Genomic DNA, 25,847 nt, shown 5'->3' with positions numbered 1-25,847 from the left:
TGGGTAACTGCATTTTGCTCACTACCACATTGCTCAGATCCACAATGACCTGGAATGATGGACACACACACATAGGGCTAGGCTGTGACTAATGGAAGTTTGAAATGACTGCCACTCTGTGTCCTCCAAAGGGAGTGTCACTGGGAAATACCTACTGCCCATCTCACAACTGACACATTAGTAAACTATTTCATTTGTTGCTTTAGAAATAAGACAACAAAAGTTCTTTGGGCAAAACTTGCAGGTCTCTACATACAAAAATCCATCAGTAAATAAGATTTTTCTCTAATCACAACTAAGCTATTTAAGATCACACAGGAACTGTGCAAAAGTGCAACTGTTATACTTAAGGATTTTTTTTTTAATTTTTTAATTTCTTTTTCCTCGAGGACGGATTTATAAAAACAAAATAATGTGACCTTCTTACCCATGACAAGTATTTCTAATTATATACATATTTCTTCTGTCGTTTAGATAATGTATTTAATTATCTAGTGTTATGTATGCTAAACCCATTTATAATATTCTGCTTGGAAAGAAAATGTTTGTAAAAAAAGCCCCCAAAAAAACACATGAACATGTGTAACATACTTGTAGAAGTACATTTTTTAAATTAACTTTGTATATACAGTGTGTGTATACTGCATATACATACATACATATGTAACGCTCATAAGATTTATATGGGGAAAAAAGTGAGGCAATGGTTTATTATAACTTATTTTTTCTAAGGTCAATATGCCTATGCATGCATATACCTACATACACAGCGCTTTATGTCAATCAAGTCACTTTACCAAAGTACAAAGAAACATTTACATTAAATATATATATATATATATATATATATATATATATATATATATATATATATATATATACACACACACACACACACACACATACATGCATTCACACACACGCGCATACATACATGCATTCACACACACATATTATATATATATATATATATATATATATATATATATATATATATATATATATATATATCACACACACACGTGCGAAGGAATATATTTTGGAGCATTATAATGAATATACTGTAGATGCAAATCAGTATGCATCTACCTAGAATATATGGGTTGTCCTACATAATGCAACAAGCATTTCAAACACACAGTGTACTACAATTACTAATTCCAGCTTCAAATTTAAATCAGATCAAGTAACTATAACATTTGAATTAATGCAAAATGCTACACTGGAAATCGGCATTTTTATACATTAATTTAAATTCAAATATTAATTAACAAGTAGATTTTAATTAAAAAAAAAAAAAAAAGACTATTAAATTTGATTTGCATTAATTATTCCTCACGGTTCTAGCCTGAATACAAAAGAACCAGAAACTTCACACAAAATTAAAAAAAAAAAAGGGGGGAAAACCAGGCAAATTAATAAAATAAAGTATATTCAGACAGCAATTAACTGTTTATGGAACTCTTCCTTTTATTTTGCAACCAACACGTTGCCAAAGGAGCAACTTCAAAAGGATTTTCCTGTTTTTTTTTCCACTTGTTCTTGTCAGTGCAGGTCAGGAACACAAAAGTGGAAAGTCACTGCAAAGCCACCTCACGAAGGGGCTGAGCGGCAAAAATCAAACAAAGACCAATTAAACTAATCATAACGTCCCACTGAACACAAGGAGGCTCACCTGGTATTCCTGGATTTTTTTTTTTCTCCTGCAAATTCTCAACCTCGCTCAGTACTTGCAACTATAATTACCCTGACCAAAACACTGTGAAATTACTGCTCTGATCTGCTAATGGCTGAAAAAAAAAAATTCAAGCTGTTGTGGTTTCATGCCAAGGGGCTCCAGTAAGATGGCGCAATGCTTTCTGACATCGACAACTTCTTAAAAAAAAAAAAAAAAATACTCGACAGGAGAAAATTAACGGGATGGGGTTTACACTGCCAAGGTCTGTTCATTAATTACCAATTTAATCGCGGCTGGAGGCATGACATTATAAAAAATCTGGCTAAAAATTCTTAATAGATTATGAAGACCACCTAAGAAGAATGACCAAGAAATGTACAAAACAATTAATACTGTTTCGCTGCTATCAAAGGCACTTGGATGATTATACATCAAGTGAAGCAAAAGAATTAGTAGCTTCACAGTGCCACCACTTGGAACAGTAAATACAATGGCACACAATTAGTAATGCACATGTGACTTTTCATTCAAGGCATATATCCTTGGGAAAGCTAGAACATGATAAGAACAACAAAAGGAACATTTTAAATGAAATGAATAAAGATTTTAACTCTACGCTGGTGCATGCTGAGCACAACAGAATAGGCTGTGTAGAATTCAGGCTTCAGCTAGTGATGATCTCATTCTAGGATTACACAAGCCGCAATCATGACGAGCCAAAGGGAAGGAAAGAAGTGGAAAAAAAAAAAAAAGTGTCTTCACCGTCTTTTATATAGTACAATTCATGTGAATAAACCTAATCTACCTACAGCTTTATAAGGTCCATGTATAGCAGTTGTTAATACACTAGGGCAGGAAGCAGGCAGGACGAAATAACAGATTAGACATACATACATGCACATATATGTACAGTATGTAAACCTCTAAGTACATCTGCATGTATACAATTAGAAGTATATGTTAAACTGACTCAGACCTGCAACAGTAAACTGAATATTAAAGAAAAAGTGTGTTGTAACACATATGATAGATTCTGTTGGAGGTGTTAAAAATGTATGCAGTTGTACTAATAAACTACCATGAGCCTTCTAAGTCAAACAACAAATAACCTTGATCCCATTGTTGATTTTACCTGAAAATGCTTGTGGTCTGGCTGCCATTCTGTTCTAAAGGGTTTAGTACCTCCTAATTCACTGACCTGGAACAAATGTAGATCAGAAGTTCTGACCTTACTTGCAGCATGTTTGTTCTGAGCATTTTTGGAAGGTCGGCAATCAAAGCCCATGTATTACTTACATGACCGGGTTCACCCTATCCCCAAAATCGTTAGACTTGCATCTAAATCCTATAAGTATTCATGTACACTGCACTATTTATACTCACTGACTTGAAATATTCATGCGCCATTCGAGAATGTTTTATCAGAACTAGCTGATAATTCCCATGTCCTTAGCCAACTGTTTTTGGGGAAACTAAGAATTGACAAAAGGCAGATATCTAAAATCAATATCTCCAGCCAAAAAGTTCCAATTGAAGCTCAATACCGATAGAAATGCAAAAAACAATTTTATTGAAAAATAGACTGGCTTTAAATTCCAGCTGCTAAAAAAATTGCAACAGGCAAAAACCTTAAAACACCCAGTGACAACACACATAAATACCGGTCACACAAACCAGCACATAAACGGGCCCCACACGTCCGTTCATGCTCTCCATTCAGGAACCTTAGACCACTAGCATATATAATCCTGAGTGTCAAAGTACAAATTATCATGTAAAGTAGCAATATACATAATTTAATCAAGACATCATTCAGTTAAGCAGATGGAAGATTCATAGCAACATATAGCTCCATTTTTTTGCATTTATATCGGTGTTGAGCTTCAATTGTAACTTTTCTGCTGGAGTTCTTGCCTAGGCGGGACCCAAACTTTTATATTATTTTGTTGACTGTAACAGTTGCTGGAGCTCCCGGTCAAAAATGACCGAATGATAAGTATACTACTAGGAAGTACCATCTCCAATATTTATTGGGCTGCTGATGGTTTTAGGATTCTATAAATTATTTTACCTTTAGAGATATCTAAAATCAATCCCTAAAGTGTGATACCCTACTAATCAGTCTAAGAAAAGGTATATTCATTTTTTAAGACACTGCTGGCTGTTTTGGGCTGAGCTAGAATTTAGCCAAATTTTACAGGCAGCTGCTCTTGCTACAGGACAGATAAAGCCCAAAGACATTTACATGAATGCTTAGGAAATCAGAACAAGTATGTTAATAAAGTTATGGTGAAAAAATATAATAATAAGCATATTGTACCCACATGCCCAAACTATGGTTGGCTTCAACTTGGAGACCAGTTGAAGGCTTGAGTATAATCTGGACGTATAATCCAAAGGGATCCACAGGGACTGATTTAAACATTAAAATGACCTGCATTGTAGCAATAACCTTACCTTAGAACCCTTAAATTCAAATCAATTTCAATTAAAAGAATATCCCAAATATTCTGACAAATCTGATATTCTAATGTAGGACAATAAACTCATTAGAAAACAGGTTACAATTCCATAAACCAGTACAGGTACAGTATCTGCAATATTTATAGTTTCCAAATTTGCGTATTTGCTGATACAGTAATAGGTGAAAAATAACATCCACATAAAAAATAGAAACATTCCTCTCTGGGTAATCTATGTACATTGCAAGGATTTTGACACACTTTGTTGAAGATTCCTACCTTTTGTTATTCGGAAGTAATCCCTTAGTGTTTGTCTGTGCCCATGTTCAAAACTGAGTTTAATGGGAGAGGTTTCTTAATTATCAACCAGCTGCTGCACCTGGAAAGCTGTAGGGTCTGCATCCTTTTAGATATAATTTCCTATTGGGAATATCTCACCAAATATGACATTTTTGTTCCAGGGGATGTCTGAAATCGGACTTGTATCTTAGGCAGATTTCTGGGAAAATCAGTGAGCCAATCACACAAGCAGGAAATAATGTTTCTACGGGGCGTTCTGTACACATTCTTTGTACAGAACACCTCCAGGTATCCATATTACATTGCATTTTACAGAAAATTACAGAGCTGCAGATTAAAAAGGAAAGGTGATTTTTAACAACATTAAATTAAATATGACTTGTGTATATGTTATATATATTTTTTTATTTGCTGTCCCCCCCCCCCCCCCACATGAAAGTGGAGTTACCCTTTAAGTGGTCGCCATCGTTGAACTGTAAGATATGGTCAAAGGTTCAACATTGGGTGACAATCGGTGAAGAGTTTGTAAATTGCATGGGTCTCCTGTATCCAATAAAAGAGTTTGTAAACTGCATGGGTCTCCAATATCCAAAAGAAAAAAGTAGGCTAACAACCTTCTAATCAAACCGGCCTTAAGCCTCATAAATGCTACTAGCTGACAGCTCAGGTTGAAACCTCTGTACTAATAATCCGATGTTAGTACAGCGATCCCCCCTGCTGTGCTACTGTGTTCTGACAGGGGGGTGGCTCCCCTGCTAGAACACTCCGGTCAGAATTGTCAGCCATTGGCTGAAAGTGCTGAACAGGAGTCGGTTGGCAGAACTTTTCCGGTCATAACCCTTCGACAGAAGCCAGCCAAACGGTCAACTTCTGTCAGAAGTCGGCTGCCGTACACACATTTGGCCCACATGTATTAGGCTTAAGGGGTGCCACAGATGGCCCAGTAAATACAAGTGATTCTCCCAAATTCAAGCATCTCTTTGCTCAATTCTCAGTGTTTGCGGCAACCCTAAGGATCTCATTATCTATCAGAGATTTTCCAGTTGCATCATGTCTCTGCAAGCAGGACCAATGCTTTCTTCAGCTAAGGTAGAGGGGAATGAGTTAACATACCAATTTTTCATTTTCAGGTATTATGACAGGTCATTGCACTAGGACAGGATCAGAACAGGTTACCTGGAGAGGTGTCTCTGGGAGTCCAGTCCCAGGCAGAGCTTTACTACATTTAAGTAAAGTGATTTGGGTGGCTGTAAAGTCACCTGATCACTTCCACATGTGAGCACTGTCAAGGAATATCCCATTCACCCTTAGCACTTACTATGAGCCTTTACTCAGGCTGTACCCAGAAGCTCTGAGCACTTCTGGGTTCAGGGGCTGTCAGAAACCTGGTGGCAGTGGATGGGTAAGCTGCAGATGTGAAACACTATAGCCACAATCTGCATGGGATTGAGGCAACAGTGGTTGTTCTGATTAGTCTCCCTAAAGTTGATTCTCTAACTCTCGCTAAAGTTGAATCTCTAAAGTACTCTGTATTTTTTTTTTTTTTTAAGTATCTTTTGCAGCAATTACAGCCTCGAGTCTTTTTTTGGGTATGATGCGACAAGGTTTGCACACCTGGATTGGGGGATTTTCTGCCATTCTTCTTTACAAATCCTCTCAAGCTTAGTAAGGTTGGATGGAGACAGTTGGTGAACAAACATTTTTAGGTCTCCCCAGAGATGTTCAATAGGGTTCAAGTCAGGACTCTGGCTTGGGCACTTTATGACATTCACAGAGTTGTCCCTAAGCCACTCCTGTGTTGTCTTGGCTATGTGCTTAGGATCGCTGTCATGTTGTTGTCTGAGGTCCTGAGCACTGTGGAACAGGTTTTCATTGAGGATGGCTCTGCATATTGCTTCTTTCTGCTTTCACTCAACCCTGACGAGTCTTCCAGTCCCTGCTGCTGAAACCCCCCCAACAGTATGATACTGCCACCACCATGCTTCATTGTTGGGATGTTATTGGGCAGGTGATGAGCTGTGCCTGGTTTCCTCCAGACATGCATAACGTTTAGAACGGATTGGTTTCCTCAGACCAGAGAATCTTGTGTCTCACAGTCTGCGAGTCCTTCAGGTGCTTTTTTTTGCAAAATCCAAGTGGGTTTTTATGTGTTTTGCATGGAGGAGAGGCTTCTGTCTAGCTATTCTGCATAAAGCCCAGATCGGTAGTGGGCTGCAGTGATGGTTGTCCTTCTGTCCCATCTCCACACAGGATCTCTGGTGCTCAGTCAGAGTGACCATTGGGTTCTTAGTCACCTCTTTTACCAAGGCCCTTCTCCCTCAGTTGCTTAATTTGGCTGGGCGACCAGCTCTTGAAAGAGTCCTGGTTGTGCCAAACTTCTTGCATTAAAATGTATGGAGGCCACTGTGCTCTTGAGAAACTTCAGTGCAGCAGAATTTTTTTGTAGCCTTCCCCAGATCTGTGCCTTGTGATAAACCTGTCTCTAGGCCCTGCAGACAGTTTTTTGACCTCATGGCTTTTGGTCTGATACAGTATGCATTGTCAGCTGTGGGGCTTTTTATAGAGAAGTGTGTGCCTTTACAAATCATGTCCAATCAAGTTAATTTACCACAGGCAGATTCCAATCAAGGTGTAGAAACATCTCAGCAATGATCAAGAGAAATAGGAGGCAAAAGGTAAACCAAGTCTAACAGGGAAAACCCTCTAGTCGAGAAAATGGGGATTTTAATGTGCCCAAAAACATCAGATGAAAAACAAATCATAAAATATATATATATAAATTTTATTAGAGACAAGGTAATAAAAACAACACATGAAAGTACATCATCTAAAAGGTGTATCACATAACGCAGCACATCCTACGATGCGATGGATTGACGCGTTTCACCCACAATTTGGGCGTCCTCAGGATCCGGATGTGTGGCAAACTTAAAGAGTATATATACACCCTGAATAAAAACACCGAACTAAATCTCATCAGCCAAGCCACAAAATCTATAATAGTATACTAGAAAGTACACAATTTGTATGAACAGGGAGGAAGAACTTACAGACCCCCAGACAAGGATAAATGCAGTCAAGTATTAAGTGCAAATAACACAAAGCTCAAAAAACATATAGCTACCGAACACCACCTATGATTTCTACTACATATCCAATAGAAGGAGAAAATCCATATGCAGGAGAAAGTAGCACCGACCAATGTCCCTGCTAACAGCAAACTGGCGAAAATCTAGATTAGATTAAGAGTTAAAGACTCAGCCAGTTTGCTGTTAGCAGGGACGTTGGTCTACTTTGGATTTTCTCCTTTTATTGGGGGTCTGGGGGTCAGTAAGCTCTTCCTCCCTGTTCATATGCGATTGTGTACTTTCTAGTATACTATTATAGATTTCGTGGCTTGGCTGATGAGATTTAGCTTGGTATTTTTATTCAGGGTGTATATATACTCTTTGAAAAAGTTTGCCACATCCGGATGCTGAGGAAGCCCAAATTATGGACGAAAGGTGTCGAATCATCACATCGTAGGATGTGCTGCGTAATGTGATACACCTTTTAGATGATGTACTTTCATGTGTTGTTTTTATTACCTTGTCTTTAATTAAATTTATGTATATTTTTTATGATTCGTTTTTCATCTGATGTTTTTGGGCACATTAAAATCCCCACTTTTCTCGCCTACAGGGTTTTTCCCTGTTAGACTTGGTTTACGCTTTGCATTCAATTTATAGGGGATTGTGCTGGTACTTTGCTGATAGATATTTACTCTCCATGCAATCTCCACAGAAATAAAAGGCACTTGAGCTAAATTTTAAGTGTTGTTGCAAAGGGTCTAAATACTTATGCCAATGTGATATTTCAGTTTTTCCTTTTCCATACATTTGCAAACCTTTCTAAAAATCTGTTTTCACATTGTCATTATGGGGTACTGAGTATATATTAATGAGAGAGAAAATGAATTTTAACAACTGTAGTATCAGGCTGCAACATAACAAAATAAAAAAGTGAACCGGTCTGAATACTTCATGAATGCACTGTAATTTATTGAAAGTGTAAGTTCACCTTAACAGGTGGAGGAAGGGGTACAGTGTAAGGTCACCTTACGGATTTTCTGTAAGGGTGAACTTATAATTTAAAGTGGAACTGCACTGCATCGGAGCACCACAAACCAAAAATGCTGTATAATTAATTTATAACATTCAAAGCAAACTCCTCCATCTATCCATGTCTCCATGCTTGTTTTTTGGTTAGAAAAAATTTTGAAAAACACCCCCTGGCATTTCTGGCAGTGGCGATCTTGAGAAATGTTAAAAAAAAAGTTTAAAACAAGTAAATATGACATACCTTCCTATCCATTTACTAATGCTTACTAATGCTAGCAGCATAAGGACTAAAATAGTCCATGTTGATTGAGAGAGTGAAGTTCCGCTTTAAGTATAACGCACATGCTGGATGGACTTTGAATTCATTTTATGGTTTTTCACTGGATACTTATCACATTAAAACGAGTTGATTAGTTATCATATACACTATATTACCAAAAGTATTGGTGCGCCTGCCTTTACAAGCACATAAACTTTAATAGCATTTTAGTCCCTTCATCTTGAATGGCACTCCAAAAGTGGCACAATTTTGCCACAACTGTTAAGCGACAAGCGAGAAGTGCAAAATTGCTTCTGGCTCAGGGCTAAAATTTGAACCCTGAGCCTTGGAGCAACAATCGCACATAGGGCAGCCCATTGAAGTGAACATACGCTATATTACCAAAAGTATTGGTAAGTATATTAACTTTAATGGCATCCCAGTCTTAGTCCGTAGGGTTCAACATTGAGTTGGCCCACCCTTTGCAGCTATAACAGCTTCAACTATTCTGGGAAGGCTGTCCACAAGGTTTAGGAGTGTCTTTGGTTTAGGAGTGTTTTTGGGAATGTTTGAACATTGTTTCAGAAGCACATTTGTGAGGACAGGCTCTAAAGTGGACCCGATGGAACACCTTTGGGATGAATTAGAGCGGAGACTGCGAGCCAGGCCTTCTCTTCCAACATCAGTTCCTGACCTCAAAAAAATGCGCTTCTGGAAGAATGGTCAAACATTCCCATAGACAAACTTCTAAATCTTGTTGACAGCCTTACCAGAAGAGTTGAAGCAGTTATGGCTGCAAAGGGTTGGCCAACTCAATATTGAACCCTACGAATAAAGACGGGGATGCCATTAAAGTTCATGTGCGTTACATCTGCCGGTACCCCATACTCCGGAGGTTGGTCTGCTGGGCATCTTAAATGACTTTGTACACCATGTTCCTGCTAGGGCCCTGATTCGCATATTACGGTTTTATGCTAGGAAAGTCATATTGCTGCACTGGAGGAGTATTGAACCGCCCACGGTACAGCAGTTCTATGGTAATGTACGGGGGGGATATACCACTGCATGAATTGATATACAAGAGCAGAGAGTGTCCTGGCAAGTTTACTAAACTCTGGCAGCCCTGGCTTAATGTTGAGGATTCGTTCTGGACAGACGCTCTTCTACCTTCGAGCTTGTAGGCTGAGTGGGAACGGGGTGATCCCCAGGGAGTCATGGATTATATGGGACGACTATGAAGCGGTGTCTGTTGCCCCCCCCCCCTGGGGCTGGGTTTATGGAGGGTGGGGGAAGGTGTGCGTGTATATTTACGTTTGTGTCAGCTGTGGGCGTCTGGCTGTTGTCCTTGTTTCCTCTGTTTTTGGGACCACTTTTGATGCCCGGTTGAGTTTGTCCTACGGGATGTCAATGTGGGTTCCTAACGGGGCCATGTTGTCGAGGTCCCTACTTTCCCCCCCCCCCCCACGTTGGCCATCCGCTGAATTTGCTAATGTTGCAATGTTCTCCAATATTTTCACTGTACATACCCTGTCATGATTAAGAGCCGGTTCACACTGAGGCGACACGACTTCGGGGGGCGACCTGTGAAGTCGTGAGCACCGCGACTTCGGCGTGACTTGCAGGGACTTCACATAATGGAAGTCTATGCAAGTCGCTCTGAGGTCGCCCCAAAGTAGTACAGGACCCTTTTTCTAAGTCGGAGCGACTTGTGTTGCTCCTATTAGAACGGGTCCTGTACTACTCAATGGACCGCGACCGACCGCGACTTGTCAGGCTGACAAGTCACCTGACAAGTTGCGGCAGTGTGAATGGGCTCTTACTGTCTTTGTTGTAGTGCCTTTTGTTGTGTATTTTTATTGCAAACTTATAAATAAACACCTTTCAAAAAAAAAAAAGTTCATGTGCGTGTTAAGGCAGGCGTCCCAATACTTTTGGCAATTTAGCGTATGTTCACTGGAATGGGCTGCCCTATGCGTAATTGTTGTTCCAAAAAAGCTCATGGATCAAATTTTAGCCCTTAGCCATTAGCAATTTTGCACATCTCGCTCATCGCTCGACAGTTGTGGCAAAATTGTGCCACGTTTGGGGTTCCATTTAAGATGAAGGGCACTCAAATGCACGTTTGGCTGTAATTCTGAATTGCGGGTAAAATCGTGGCAATTCTGCCTGCAATTCCAAATCAGCCATATGTGAACAGGGCCTAACTTTAAAAAAAAAAAAAACATAAAAATTAAGCGTGACAAAAATGCTTCTAACAAACACGAGCAAAGAAAGTCCTGGGCAGAAAAGGGATTGAAAAGACAATGCTCTTTCCCCCCTCCTCCTCATTTTGCCAATTAGATGGCCAAAAGCTGCTTTTGTTATCTACAGATCTAGTGATCATATCTAAATCTGTCACAATTATCAGCATGGCAGAGCTGTCCTTTCAATCAATGTTTTCCAATTAACATCAAAGCACCAAGGTTGCATTCTGTAAAGTTCCCTTTCTTTGAGAAGATCCCTGTTCTCCCTCCCTCTAGAAATGTAGAAAATAAAGTTACAGGTTTAATTGCCACAAGAAGCCGTAGTAAGATGAGGAGAGGGGGGGGGGGGGGGGGAGAAAAAGCCGCTTTACTTTGCTTTGCACAGGACGACCAATTTAGTCAGGTCTTTGAAAGCATTGTGAGGCTCAGTCAAAAGCAAAGCAATATATCACATACTTACTCTGCTAAGTCTTAAAATAAATACCGTTGCTGCTAGTGAAATGAAAACACCACCAAGTGGAATTAAACATTTCGGATTGTTGCTAAATCTTAAATTAATTACAGAGTTAATACAAGGGCTGCCACCAGACATGCACCACGTTAACCCATTCTCTGCCTAACTCTTTGATTACTCAGGCACAGCTTATGTGCACATTATACCGCTGGTGTCAAAGAACAGACCACTATTCCACTACTCATGCATTCTTTGGAGGATTTGTGCCTTCCTTCACTTCTCTTTTAACCTAGTTTTCTTTGTGAACGAAGAGTTCAGTTCAAGGCAAGTTTCCAACACTTCAAAGGATTCCTAAACCCAAATATCTGTTATATAAGTGATTCCTGCCCCAAATAAATCATGCATTGCTAATATTTCTTATGATTTAGAAGTTCGTTCAAGCCAATTCTGATCAATGACTATGAGAAGTTTGGGAAAAATCGTGACACTGATTCTAGATACATCGCATAGTTTAAAAGATAACAATTCTTGAAAACAGTTTGTAAGCAACACTATTTATATCTGTTGCTGTCATACAGGGTAATGCCCTGTACACGCGTTCCGATAATCGTACGATAAAACTCGCTTTCGACCTGATCGTACGATAATCTGATCGTTAGTACACAGCTTTCGACAGCCGATCACGACAGTTCATCCAACAAAATCCGAAGGGACAAACAGGAAAACTTGCGTTGTTCGATAGCCCCGCGAACGACAATCGTTTCATCAGTACACTATGCTTCCGCTAAAAATCGATTGACAAACACCAAGCATGATCAGAAACACTAAAATAGCATGGAATAAGCCTGACTGCCATTGTTTTTGTTTTGCACCATCTGATATGTAGCTAAGCAATCAGGAAGCTTTTCCCGTATTGTACGACAAAAATCATACGGTTTGTACGCATTGTTGAATTCGATGTTAGTATCATGCAACAAAATGCAAACGATCAGTCATCCGATTATCTGAACGTGTGTACGGGACTTAAGACTATCGCTAGCGAAATGGGGGATCTGACCATCACTAGTGATAAGGAGGTAGTGTGGTTATCAAAAACCAAAACACTTTCAAGGTTATATATACAGACGAAAAGGGAGAAAATAGGTTTATGGCTTGGGTTTACATGCAAATGAAATTACTAAAATATATTTTTATAAACACTAATGCTGGGATATATTTGTAAGCCTATAAAAAAGGGAGGGAGGAGATCAAATAGACACCCCTAGCGCTAACTTATCTTGAGGGAAAACGTCAATCAGTGTGGAAAATCTAACCCAGCTAATGAATTTATCCCTGTAAGAAAGGTCAGCCAGGGGCTGTCTAAATAGGTCAGGGAGTGCCTACAGACATATGATCATTTCCTTATCCGGATTGGGTAAAGATCATCTAGTGATTTTCATAGTGTGCCATCCACATTCATTCAGAATGTAAATTATGTACAACAAAAAGATCTTTGCACAACTCGACCTTAAATTAAAAGATCTATACAACTGGTCAAACTTAATGTCTGATCAAATAATCTAGATTTGGAACCTCTAATCTGAAACCTGAAAGAGGAGATGCTATATCCTATGTTAGATTTCACCCAGCCATTTAGCTAGCATCAGCTCACACTCTAAATGATAGCTAGGGAAACGGCAATGGTGCAACGCACAGGTCTATCAGCTTCGGAAATGCCATTATGAAAACTAAATCAGCGTGAATTCCCTGGGGATGATGATCTTACAAGGTCATCTGGGAGGTTATCGGTGGGGCACTGAGAGAAAGCTAACAAAGCAGGCTTGATCGCACCTGGCCTGTCACGTTGCATTTCCTTCAGCATGACCCATGTAATTGTGCTGGGACTGAGACTGACAAGTAAAAGTAACTATTGGCCTTTCATTTATTATACACAGGTAAGGGGGTTGGTTTCAGGGGAGAATAAAAATAGGCAGAACATAATATTAAACAAATTGGGGGGGGGGGGGGTTATATCCTTGCAGTTACTTTCATAGTCCCATAACTGCCTCATCACATTAGATCACTTGTTACAAAACAAAGTACATGGCCTCCATGTGAGGCATACCAAAACAGGATTTTTGACATATCGTAAAATGCTTTTTTTTTTGGGTTCATTAAGGTCACAGGGTAGGTAAAATTCTGAGATGTATGGGCTAGCCAAGGCAGTAGTAGGAGTAATTAAAATAAGAGGGGTGGGACCTCTGTCCCTTAATGATAAAAAAAAAAGGAATTTTTGGCAAGTCAGAAAGGGGGATGGGAGAGAGCAGCTCCAGCACACAGCCTGTGATTGAAAGCCTGAGATGTGCATATTTCCCTGTGAGATTGTGTGGAGTGGCGGTTTCCTCCCCCTCCACTCAGTTCTCAGATTACACTCATCTCTGCTCTCTGAGCTATGTACTGTGTGACATCAGCTTCCCTCCCCCAGCCTCTGGAAGCTCAGAAAAGCTGTGTAAATTCTGGACTTTGAATGGAAGTGGAGAAGAGATGGCTGCAGATAAATAGGTACAATTTATGTAGGAGTGCATTTTCCCTGTGTCTCACCTGAGGCTAGTCACTTCACTGGAAATATAAAAGGGTTTACAACCACTTTAACCATTCATTAAGGGACAAAGGAAAGACCGAATTCTAAAACAAATGGGATGTCTAAAAGCCAACAAACCCACAGAAACAGGGTAAACTGAGGCTTACTTAAAGCTCAAAGAGTTGCCTTTAGGACGTTACGCTTGAAGTCTGCATCAGCTGAGGTCTGAACAATCACCTGGAAAAACTTAGCAGTCTTGCAATTTGATAACAGATGCTAAAGCTAAAAAGCCCAATGGCACTTACTTATCATGTAGAGTACTCCTTGATAGGAAAAGGCAGAGCTTTGTCTATAAGCCCATAGACTTGGATGATGAGCTGCCTATGCCACCCAGAAATGGTGGAATGAGAGGCAGGCTGTCTCCCATGGGAACCCTCAGGAATGAAAAAAAGATAGTCAAGTCAGCCTGAAAGAAGACGTGGCTGACAGATAAACTTGAACAACTTGCACACGCCATCCAAACAATAAATTGCAACCTCCTTGGGGTATAAAGGGGAGAGACAGAGAGATGGAAGAACAATGTCTTGGTTAAGGTGAAAGGAAGACACCACCTTTAGAAAGGTCATAGACATCAAGACAACTTTGTCCTTGTTTAGGACAAGAAAGAGTGCTCCAAAAGAGAAAGCCACTAACTCAGAAAAACGCAAAGGTGATGGCAAAGTGGAAGGAGAATTTGTTGGGGAGTATAAACAGAGGGACATCTCTGATAGGTTCAAAGGTGGTTTTCATGAGCCGACATAACCAGTTTAAGATTCCATGGAATCTTATTTTGAAAAACTGACTTTATCCAGACTCTACAAAGACAGGATTTTTGCTTAGCCAGCTAAATTCACATGTAAATATATAAAAATATAGAGACTTTCCTGTAACTGAATCGGTTACTTTAGGAATACAGAAAGCTATTGATAGGTATGAAGTGCAGGCACCCAGATCAGCTTAACATACCTTCAACAGTTTTTATTCTTTCCCCTTCACCCATATTGCCAGGTCCTTTTGATTGGGATAAGCCTCAGCACACCCTTAGGCCCCTTTCACACATACGGTCCATTCAGTTTATCAGTTTTCCATCCGTTTTTTTGTCCGTTTTCATCCGTTTTTCATCCATTTTTTTACATCAACTACCAATGCAAAAACGGATGAAAAACTGACCATTTGTCCGTTTACATCCGTTTTTCATCTGATCCATTTTTTTCTGATACTGTTGAAGCTTACCTTTCACCACCCAGTCCACACACATTTTTATTGACCAGTAAGGAAGCCCATCATAGTGATGGGCCAATAGGTTGCGTGGGGATGGGGTTTAGCAACAAGCTCCGATACTATCTGGAAATGTCAAAGCTTTGCCTGATTAGACTATTTAGGTATAGCGTAGGATAATAAAAATGATTGTAGTTATGTGTAAGCAGCTCATATCTTTAAACGGCTTTCAGTATTGTTAAAGTCACATTGTTTTATGACAAGAAATAAAAGTACCATATATATAGGAACAAATGTGTGGCTATCAACTGTGCTGAAGCAATGTCCCTCGCTGTCAGGTTCTAAACTAACAGCTTAGTCTCAGGAACTAGAGATAAGCTCAAGCGTGTTCGAATCCTAGTGCAAACCCACCAGCCTGCTACTGTACTGGGTCAATTATAAGCTGCCAAGGCATTTCTTATTCCTCAGCCACGTGTATATATGCCCCTTGTATACTGCGAGATGGGAATATGTCGGCCACAGATGGTTGGCCCAGTACAGGTGCCAGCTTCTTGGCAGGTTGCTCAAGTGGATTTGGAGTAGGATCTGAACATGCCTACACTGAACCCTAACAGGAACCTTGGATAACTTGTTCACAAGCCCATTTTCATATATGAGAACGGTCGTAGAAGCTTGCATACAGCGGTTTAGTCTTTAATCTTTCAAATAAAGAATCTGTATACCCTGCTTACTGTACCAGGGTAATTTATGTGATTCTACATGCAACACCAACTAAAACAAGGATGTAGGGAAATATATCAAATATAAGAAGGTCACTCATACTTCACTTAGCTGCTTGGTGCGTGTAGAGGCTGCAACATTGTTCCTCTGCTTATTTCCTGCTTTCAGAGCAGCATCTCTTCTGGCCTGTTCTAGTAATAGCCGGGCCCGTTCTTTCAGCTCTTCTTGTCTGGACAGCATTCGCTGCTGAAAAAAAAAAAAAAGAAGACATAAGAATAAGAAACCAGTAAGCAATACACAGGACTTATAATCCACCTACATACAGCTGTCATCATGAACAACTCATCATTTCATTGAGCTCTGGACCTCAATTTTATGCCCAGTGTTTCATTTGAAAGTCCACTGTGTTCACATTCTGAAATTCCATAAGTAGAATCACTTGTTCTTGATCTCAGTGTAGTGTTGTGTCTAATTTTCATAATAGAATTTATTGGTATCCTGCTGGCTACATCTCTATGGTCACTGATACACATAACTCCTATTTGTAAAGAAAAAAAAAGGGGCATTTTTTTCAAGGATTTAGAACTGCCTGATAGAATCATGAGAGATAAGTTGCACAACACAGAACTAAACACCCAAGTGCAATGTTATCCCAGAAACTAAGGTGTTCTGTAATGTGAACAGTGACTTAAAGTGGAGTTCCAGCCTAAAAACAAAATTTTGCCATCCGCTTGCTCTAAATTACCTGAAAAAGAATTTGGATAATTAAAAACATTTTTTTATTCACTTACCTTGTTTTTAAAGAAAATATACTTACCTTCCTTCCTCCCTCTGCGGACATGGCCGCCGCCGTCACTTCCTGCTTGCATTGACTCCTGGGAGCCGAGCGTCATCGCTCCCAGGAGTCAATGCGCCTGCACCGGCCCTGCTCGTCACTTCCGATGCAGGCGCGTCATTCCCTGCTAAACAGCTTCTGGGCATGCCCAGAAGCTGTATAGGGATGACGCGCCTGCCCCGGAAGTGACGAGCAGGGCCGCTGCAGGGCATTCTGGGACTCCAATGTCACCGAAGAGGACGCTTCGGCTTCAGCTGCCCACACCTGAGATGGCAGCGCTAGACAAGACATTTTCAAGGTAAGTATTTCTTCTAAAAGGTAAGTGAAACCGGGGACAGTTCAGAGGCTATCATTGCTGAAATGCACTAGCCCTGTCCCGGAGGTATTTTTATCTAAATTTTTTTTCAATGCCGGAACTCCGCTTTAACAAAAGTGGGCGTTTTGGTCGACCTTGGTTCACCTCTCCATACTGGTCATTATTCTTACTGGACATTCAGTGTGATGGATTGCCTCATCAATGTAGAAAAGAGGGAGTTGGTGGTCCAAGGTATGGAACTTGGTATTAGCATCATAAACTGTAACTAAGTTGTGTCTGGTGGGGACAACTATATGGCATTTAAAGTGTTACTAAACCCACAGCAGTAAAGTCAGTCTGTATATGCATTAAAGCATGCTTGTTCTACTCACTGTGGAACCTAAGGGGTTAATCATCTGCATTGTGTAAAAAGGCTGTTTCATCCTGTCTTCTCTGATCCTCCCATTCTTCCACAGTTCCCAAACTATCTCCTGACAGAACAGAGCCTTGGTGGCATTCTACACATGCTAAGTTTGGTCTGTATTGCTAGACCATTTTTTTTTCCTTGGAAGAGTGCATATGATCAGCACAGGGCCAATCAGCACTGTCTGGACAGAGGGTCATGCATTCTCATAGGACAATAAGGGGAGACTGAAAACCTCCTACAAGCTTTAACCAGCGTTCAGCCAGACATTGATGCAAGTCACAAGACTCTAACTGCTGATGAGAAAAGGTATTTAGCAGTTTATATTCACTGAAACTATTACATTTCCATGTTCTGTGTACTGAGGGAGACCAGATATAGTGAATGCAGGCTCCTGGGTTTAGTAACACTTTAAAGTAGAACTATAGGTAAAACTTTTTTTCCCATTTTGGATAGAGCAAGAAGGGATACAACCCCTATCAGATTTTTTTTTTCACCATCTGTTTCCCATTGCAGAGATTTCCCTTCACTTCCTGTCCCATAGCCAAACAGGAAGTGAGAGGAAATCTCTGAAAATTGGAGGAATTCCTTGGGTCCCCAGGTCACCAGAACTAATGTCCCCACTGGAAGATATCACCTCTATTACTTTTCTGGGGACAACCCAAAATGTAGGCTTTCTTCTACTTTTACTTTCAATGATTAAGGTAAACAGAACAAATAGAGTTGTAGCTTCAATACAAATTCACACAAATGTTCAAGTGTAGGTAGAAATAAAAGACCCTTATTTATTATTTATTCCAGTTATATATAAATGAAAACAAAAAAAAACTGAACTTAGAAAATAGGTAGAATGTAATTGTGGACGTCTTCTTTGTAAAATGCTAGTTGCCAATTGCCATGCTGATCAAAAAACTTCAATATTTCAGGTAAATTTGAAATAATGCTTATTTATTAATATTTCTATTTTTAAAATGTATTATTTCTATTATTTATTTTTTTAAATCTTATGATTTCTCATTCTTGTCCTGAGATGGCGTGGATTTTGTAAGTTAAGTTTCACATTTTCTAGACTCGGTTTGCTTTGCCCTAAAATCTTTCCTTCATACATAGCTTAAATACAGGTTTCTTCCAGCTAGTCATGTGACACACGCAGTCCTCCTTATCCAGCATCAGCAGTGGGCAGTTCTTAAAGCGGTATTAACTACTTCCGGCCCGCGCTATAGCCGAAAGACGGCTACAGCGCGGGCTCTAATTTCCGGGAGGCCGTCTTTAAACAGGCTCCCCGCGCTCTCCCGCGAGCGCGCATCTGGGAAAATCTGTGTCGGCCGTGTCCCTTGGACAAAGCCAATCACAGATCGTGGTAAATGGCCAATCACAGCGGCCATTTACCACGTGATCGGACCATGCAATGAGAGATGATCTCATATGTAAACATATGAGATCATCTCTCATCGCCAGCTCTCCTTCCGCACACAGAGACTGCGTGTGAGGAAGGAGCAGAGCCGATCAGTGCTTAGGGGGACAAAGAAAAATGTAATCAGGGCACTGATCACCAGTGCCCTGATTACAAAAGAGGTAAATAAAATAACACAAGTGCCCACAGTGCCCGCCATCAGTGCCCATAGTGCTGACTAGCAGCACTATGGGCACTGAGTGTGGGCACTGATGGTGCTGCCCATCAGTGCCACCCGTTAGTGTCCGTCAGTGCCACCCATCAGTGTCCAGCAGTGCCGCCTCACAGTGCCGCCTCTCAGTGCCCAGCAGTGCCACCTATCAGTGCTCATCAGTGCCGCCTATCAGTGCTCATCAGTGCCGCCTATCGGTGCTCATCAGTGCCGCCTATCAGTGCCACCTATCAGTGCTCATCAGTGCGGCATATTAGTACCTCCTCGTCAATGCCACCTCATCAGTACCCATAAGTGCCACCTCATCAATGCCCATCAGTGCAGCCTATCAGTGCCCATCAGTGCCGCCTCATCAGCGCACATCAGTGAAGGAGAAAAAAATGGATTTTTGTAAAATCTTACCGTAAAATCCTTTTCTCTTAGCTCATCGACAGACGTAGTCCTCGGTGATACACCACCTTCGAGTAGTATGTTCCCCCTTTTTCCCGAAGGTGGTGTATCACCGAGGACTACGTCTGTCGATGAGCGCTAGAGAAAAATGGATTTTTGTAAAATCTTACCGTAAAATCCTTTTCTCTTAGCTCATCGACAGACGTAGTCCTCGGTGATACACCACCTTCGGGAAAAAGGGGGAACATACTACTCGAAGGTGGTGTATCACCGAGGACTACGTCTGTCGATGAGCGCTAGAGAAATGTATTTATTTTCAAAATTTACTTGCAGAAAATAAGAAAAAAAAAATTTTTTTTCAAAATTTTCTGTCTTTTTTCTTTTTTTTTTATAAGAAATAAAAAACCCAGAGATGATTAAATACCACCAAAAGAAAGCTCTATTTGTGTGAAAAAAATGATAAAAATTTCATATGGGTACAGTGTAGCATGACCACGCAATTGTTATTCAAAGTGTGAGAGCGCTGAAAGCTGAAATCGGCCTGGGCAGGAAGGGGGTGAAAGTGCCCGGTAGGCAAGTGGTTAAACCCAAGGGGGGGGGGTAATGTTTAATGCACTAGCAGATTTAGAACCACTAACAAACTGAAGCCGAACTCCAGCTCACGCTTTAAAATCAATTACAGCAAACAGTTTTTTTTCCTTTTGGGATAAAGGTTTTACTTGAATAAATGAAAGTGGATCATTTTATTCACCCTTGCCTGTGTTAAGATTTTGGGACCATCCATTTAAACTGATACATTTTGCTGGAGAGTTTGTGTTATGAAAAGCAACAGACTTGCTGGCTGGATTACCAGTTGAAAATAGACGAAAGAAAGCATAAAAAAGGGAAACAAATGCAGCCATCATATCTAAGCATTAGCAAGCTGAAATAGAATAAATGTTTTCTCTTGGGTTTAATACCACTTTAATGTTGCAGAAAATGGAGCACAAGTAGTGAAGTGTTCTGTTCTTTGCAGCATTCTCCTGTGAGCCCAGGCTGCCTTGCTGACAAACCCTCCGGAGGTGCGTACATGACTCTTTGGGCTTGCTGGATGTGGACTAAGATGCTGGGCTTTCAACCCAACCCAGAAGAGGATTAGCAGTAAGATGCCACAGTTGAGAGTCAGGGAATGGTGGTGGTGAAAGTGTAAGTAAACTTCCATTAATTTTTTGTACCTATAGGTAAGCCTATGATAAGACCTACCTATAGGTACTGTAAATATCTCCTAAATGTGCACCGCTTAGGAGATATTTACTGCATATGCAGCCAATGATGTCATCGGTGCATGCGCTCTGAAGGAACTGCCACCTGTGCGGTTTCCTCATAGCCCTGTGCTGTGACCGGCAGCTCCCGCACCTATACACAGGAGTGACATCACGTGGCTCCGGCCAGTCACACAGCCGGAAGGCCGCGGACCTGGAAGGAAGATGGGTGAAGATGGATGCGGCCTCCAGTGGTGACAACGAGGGCTTCTTTTGTAGGTAAGTTTCACAACAATGTGCTAGTATGCGATGCATACTAGCACGATATGCCTTTACTTTTGCAGGTCATAAAAGAAAAAAAAAAAGAGCGCTTTACTTCCTCTTCAAATCTGCAATTTTAAATGACCTTAAAATCATAATAATGGATCAAAAGTGCTATAAAAGCAAAACAGTTGGTCATTTTTAGGCCTCTTGCACACGATACTCCTGTTTGAGTATCTACTTTTTCATCAGCTTTTTTTTAATGTATTTGCTCGTATTTTCGCGGATATGTAATCGCGCAATTTTGCGCAAATGCACGAAAGCGTATTCTCACATTCTTGTTTTATGCATTATGTAAATGGCCATTTGCGCACAATCGTGCGTATTTGCACACATGAGGCGTAAATTACTGACCAAAAATGCAGATTTTCTATCTTGCTTTTACTGAAGAATGCACGGCGCTTATGTACGCGCCTGTGTGCATAGGCACGTTACAATTAATGGGCAGTATTTTAGCTTAGTAAAAAAAAAGAAAGCTAAACTAAGTTTTTTCAAGCTGCAGTGTACAAGAGGCCCTATAAACTGCCCCTGCTGTAGGAAAACAAAACCTGGGATCTGATTGGTTGCTAAAACTGCCACTCTTTTCCTTGCTATCTTTAGCCCCTTTTTGCATCTGGGAATAAAGGAAACCTATTATTCTACATGGCATGCAATTGCTGCACAGCATTAGGCACACAGGAAGCATCGGCATTACCTGTGAACTCACACCTGCCTTTGCTGGTATAGGCTGAGCTCACATTTTACCTGTGTTTAATTAGCACACACTTGACTGCTGCTTGTAACAATAAGAGCCTATGGTAACAGAGCAACAATCTGGGCTCTTCAGTGTCGGACAACTGGTTCAGCAGGTTATCTGTACATGTGACTGCAGAAAACGTAACAAGATCACACTTTGTTCACATAGATGAAGCTGGGTAAATAGTACAGAGAAGTTCGTCACTCACAGGTTGAGGTCAGCAGTTAGTCACTGCAGGAAGAATTGCTAGTACATTGGGTTTTATATCCCACTCCCGCCCCCATGAGAGACTCATTGCTGTAATAAAATGTTTGCTTTAACTAACTAACTTTGACCTGAGATTCAAATGTCTTCAAATATGATGGTAGAACGGGGGATCGAAATAAATGGGCTGACCTGACCATGGGGTTTGCTCGCTTTTCCTCTGCAGAAAAGGTAACAATTGAAAAACATGTTCAGAGATCTATCTGCATGCTGGAAAATATATAAATGGATTGAGCTCCAACTCAAGTAATGCTTTATATCACCTCTATCAAATGATGCAGGATTGCATTGTTGTTTTAGATACAACCTTTGTTGTGCTCCCCCGGCGCTCTGTTTGTTGGAGCCCACAGAAATTCCTGGTGTGGGAATCCATGTGACCTTCTCCTCTTATGCTGGATACACATTGGAAGTTTCTTTTTCATTCAACCCAGTGGGCTAAACGTACAAAAACGTACATTATATATTTGTGTAGATGAGGGTGCCATGAAAGAACAACTGCACCACACCCTGAAATAACTATAGAAATGTATTGCCAAGGATTTTTGGGCTTTTAAGGTGCAAAACTAATTAAAGAACACTTACAGATCGCCATACTAACACATCAGATAATAGCTCCCCCCCCCCCCGACTAGAACACAGTGATCAGAGCTTGCAGCCATTGGCTGCAATCACTGATTGGATGCTGGTTTTCCAGCATGCTCGATCAACAGAAGCCGGCCATGAGGCCGGTCATTAGAGATGGGCTCAGGCCTGTTCAAGTTCCCACATGCCAGATCCCGCCAGGAAGCCGACACTGCATTCCACCAATCACAGGCACTGAGACATTTCCCGTTCTGTGCAGCTGCGGACCAGGAAATGTCTCACTGCCTGTGATTAGCGGAGTGCAGTGTTGGCTTCCTGGCGGGATCAGGCATGTGGGAACTCAAACACGCCTGAGCCCATCTCTACAGGTTATGATGGACAAGGAGCTGTACACAGGGGCCAAACGTTGGCTGGAAATGGCTGAACTGATCATTTCCTGACGGCTTTCAATCCATGTGTATCTAGTACTACTACCACTGTCACACAGGGGAGGGAGAAGGTCATTGTGACGGTATTCACTGTCACTGGAAGTGAAAGACAGATAATTAATGGTTTGAATTGCTTCAGATGGGACAGTCATATTTGTCAGCAATATCTTGTTATAGAAATATGAAGATTAAATCCCACTTTACACTGGGAGACTTAGACTGTTGTAGACCCTTGCTAGACAGTGAGATGGGGTGGGGTTTGTTATTGGTAAGGGCCTGTATTCCATTGTTCTATTGTTCTGTCTGCCTTGAATAAACTTATTATGGGATGTATATGTGTATGTGGATTGGCTGCTAAGGGGGAGGGGGGATTGTCCCACAGTGTATATCTCTTTGTGCATGTGTTTGAATGAACAGTTTGACTTCACCCTCAATCTAGAGTGCTGTCTCGTATTGGGGGAAGCTGCTACAAGGGATTGCTATGCTCATCATACTCCCTTGGATAATCACTAAGCTCTTGTAAGAGCTTGTTCCTGCTTCATTCTCTGGAAAAAGAGAGGTTCACCCATGGGAACCTGGAGCCTTGTCGTAGGTCCAGGGTGGGTAGGGGACAGCGAGACCCCAACCAAACTGTGGCGGTTCAAGGGGTCTGATGTGGTTATGGTGTCTGGTGAAGTGCTTGGAACCCTCGGGAAGCACTAGGAGCATCCGTCAACGGAGGTACCCAGTCGGAGTGTCGGTTGATCCATTACAGTCATTACTCCAGTGTAATCTCAGGCTAACGTGGAGCTTTCACATGGAATAGATCGAGGCTTAAAAAAAATAAATAAATGGAGAGATAGAAGCACTGCACAGCCAATTATCAGTCAGTGGTGATGGGGAGGAGTGCCTGAAGGGGTGGCCTGTCAACGGAACCAATCACTTTGCCATGAATGAGCAACATGATAGATCTCCTAAAATGCAACTGCCTATCAAGAGAATCGATCATTTGCATTAAACAGAGTTTGCCTTTTGCTCTGAATGGGAAAAGTGGCAGACTCTGTTTAATGAAAAAAATAAATAAATAAATAATCCTACAGGGAAAATTGAAAGGGAGGCTCCCGTATAAGAGTTGTAGCAGTTGGGTAGACCTGGGAACCCAAGGCACAGAGTCCTCGCCATCAAAACCCTTGCCATTAAAAAAAAAAAGCCTGTGAGTAACTGAATCTGGCCAAATTTCTGCATTTAGAAGTTAAAGTTTATGTAAATCCTTACCTTGTAAAACAACCCATTCAGTTTAAAATAGAAATCAAAGGCAATACACATTTGTGTATATATATTGTAAGGGGTTGGCTCGGTAGCGGGTGTGGGTGACCCCCTGGGTGGGTTCGCTACACAGAGAGACAGCCGAGGAGTGGTTGAAAATAACGGTCTATGGTTTATTCTTCCAATTTGCTGGAACAAGTGCAAGCATCCAAACAGCATAAATCAAACAAAACATAAAATAAAACCTGGCCACTTGGGGCGTCTACCTTCACAACACAGGAACCTACCTATGGAGTCTGTCACAACCTACTGCTGGGCAGACACTGCTGGTCATACAGCAGTAAACCAATAGACTATTTGTTTTTCTTTTCACACAGAAAAAGTCCACACCACCTCACCTTCAGAAGTCTTTCTCAGCTCACTGCTCTCCTTAACGCACAAAGCCTCAGGATGCAGCAATCAGTAGTCAACCTCTGGATAACTTATAGAGGCCTTAATTGCCTCATTCTGAATAGCTGAAGCTTTCCAACGTCCTAAACCTTTCCGGCTACCTTCGCAGCCGACACCCGATAGTAATTGGTAAATTGTCTAAACAAGGCAGAAATGTATCTCCCGTCTGTGACAACACCCACAGATTTACCTGACTTCCTGTCACAATATATATGTATACACAAAACATTAAAAAAACCTTTTTTCAGCTTTTTTCATAAGTGATCACATAATCTTTGTTCTCAGCTGTATAAGGAGCTCAAAGAGCAGCTGGGGGGTGGGGTGTAACAGCAGCACACTGATCTTCCCAGTGGCTGTACAGGGGGTTGTGTCAGCACAAGTCTGATCGTTGAAAGCTGAGTTTTCAGGAAAGCTAGGAAAGTGGAGGTACTGGCAGGAACACCAGGGGTTTAACACAAACGAAGTAATACAAAGAGAACAGGAGACTTTTTCATACAAGTACATGGTACAGCAGCCACATATCAGGAAATGTATACAATATGAAATGTTGGGTTTACATATTCTTTAAACATCAGTTTTATGGAAAACTGGCCTCTACCCTAAGCTGGATGGTAATGACCAATCTGACTTAATTACTAGATTGAAAAGCGTAAATTACATAAACAAAAGCTCACAGGTATAGTAAATGATTTAGTTAATAGGCTAATTATCAACATGTAATTTGAAAGAAGAGATGTAAAGGGCCACAAGACAGTGCCGACTTGTGGCTGCTGTTGTGTTATTAAACTCTGCCTAGACATAATGACACATTTACGATCCAATAACTTATGTGAAGTGATTTACAATCAGAAAGGAACCAAAAGTCAGATGCATGCACAGAGAGACTATCCCAGCCCTCTAATTTGTAAACTGTATAAACAAAATGAGTCTTTGTTAATGTGCATAATGCCAGCAATGTGCTGAAATTTAGGCCTCATG

General features: G+C 40.9%; 1 protein-coding gene across 5 annotated transcripts in view; it reads right to left on the bottom strand.

Moving 5' to 3' along the window:
• Positions 1-25,847, bottom strand: part of EHBP1 (EH domain binding protein 1) — a 739,122-nt gene that overhangs the window by 245,363 nt on the left and 467,912 nt on the right. For all 5 annotated transcript variants that reach the window (XM_082251356.1, XM_082251359.1, XM_082251357.1 and 2 more), the window contains one exon: positions 16,136-16,279. In XM_082251356.1, coding sequence (XP_082107482.1) covers positions 16,136-16,279 — 144 coding nt within the window. The remainder of the gene's footprint in view (positions 1-16,135; positions 16,280-25,847) is intronic.

This window comes from Pelophylax lessonae (genome assembly GCF_965119305.1).
Source record: "Pelophylax lessonae genome assembly, chromosome: 3".
In the NCBI taxonomy this organism is placed as follows: Eukaryota; Metazoa; Chordata; class Amphibia; order Anura; family Ranidae; genus Pelophylax; species Pelophylax lessonae.
Note: the sequence above shows the minus strand (reverse complement) of the source record. Positions and strands in the feature narration are given on the sequence as shown.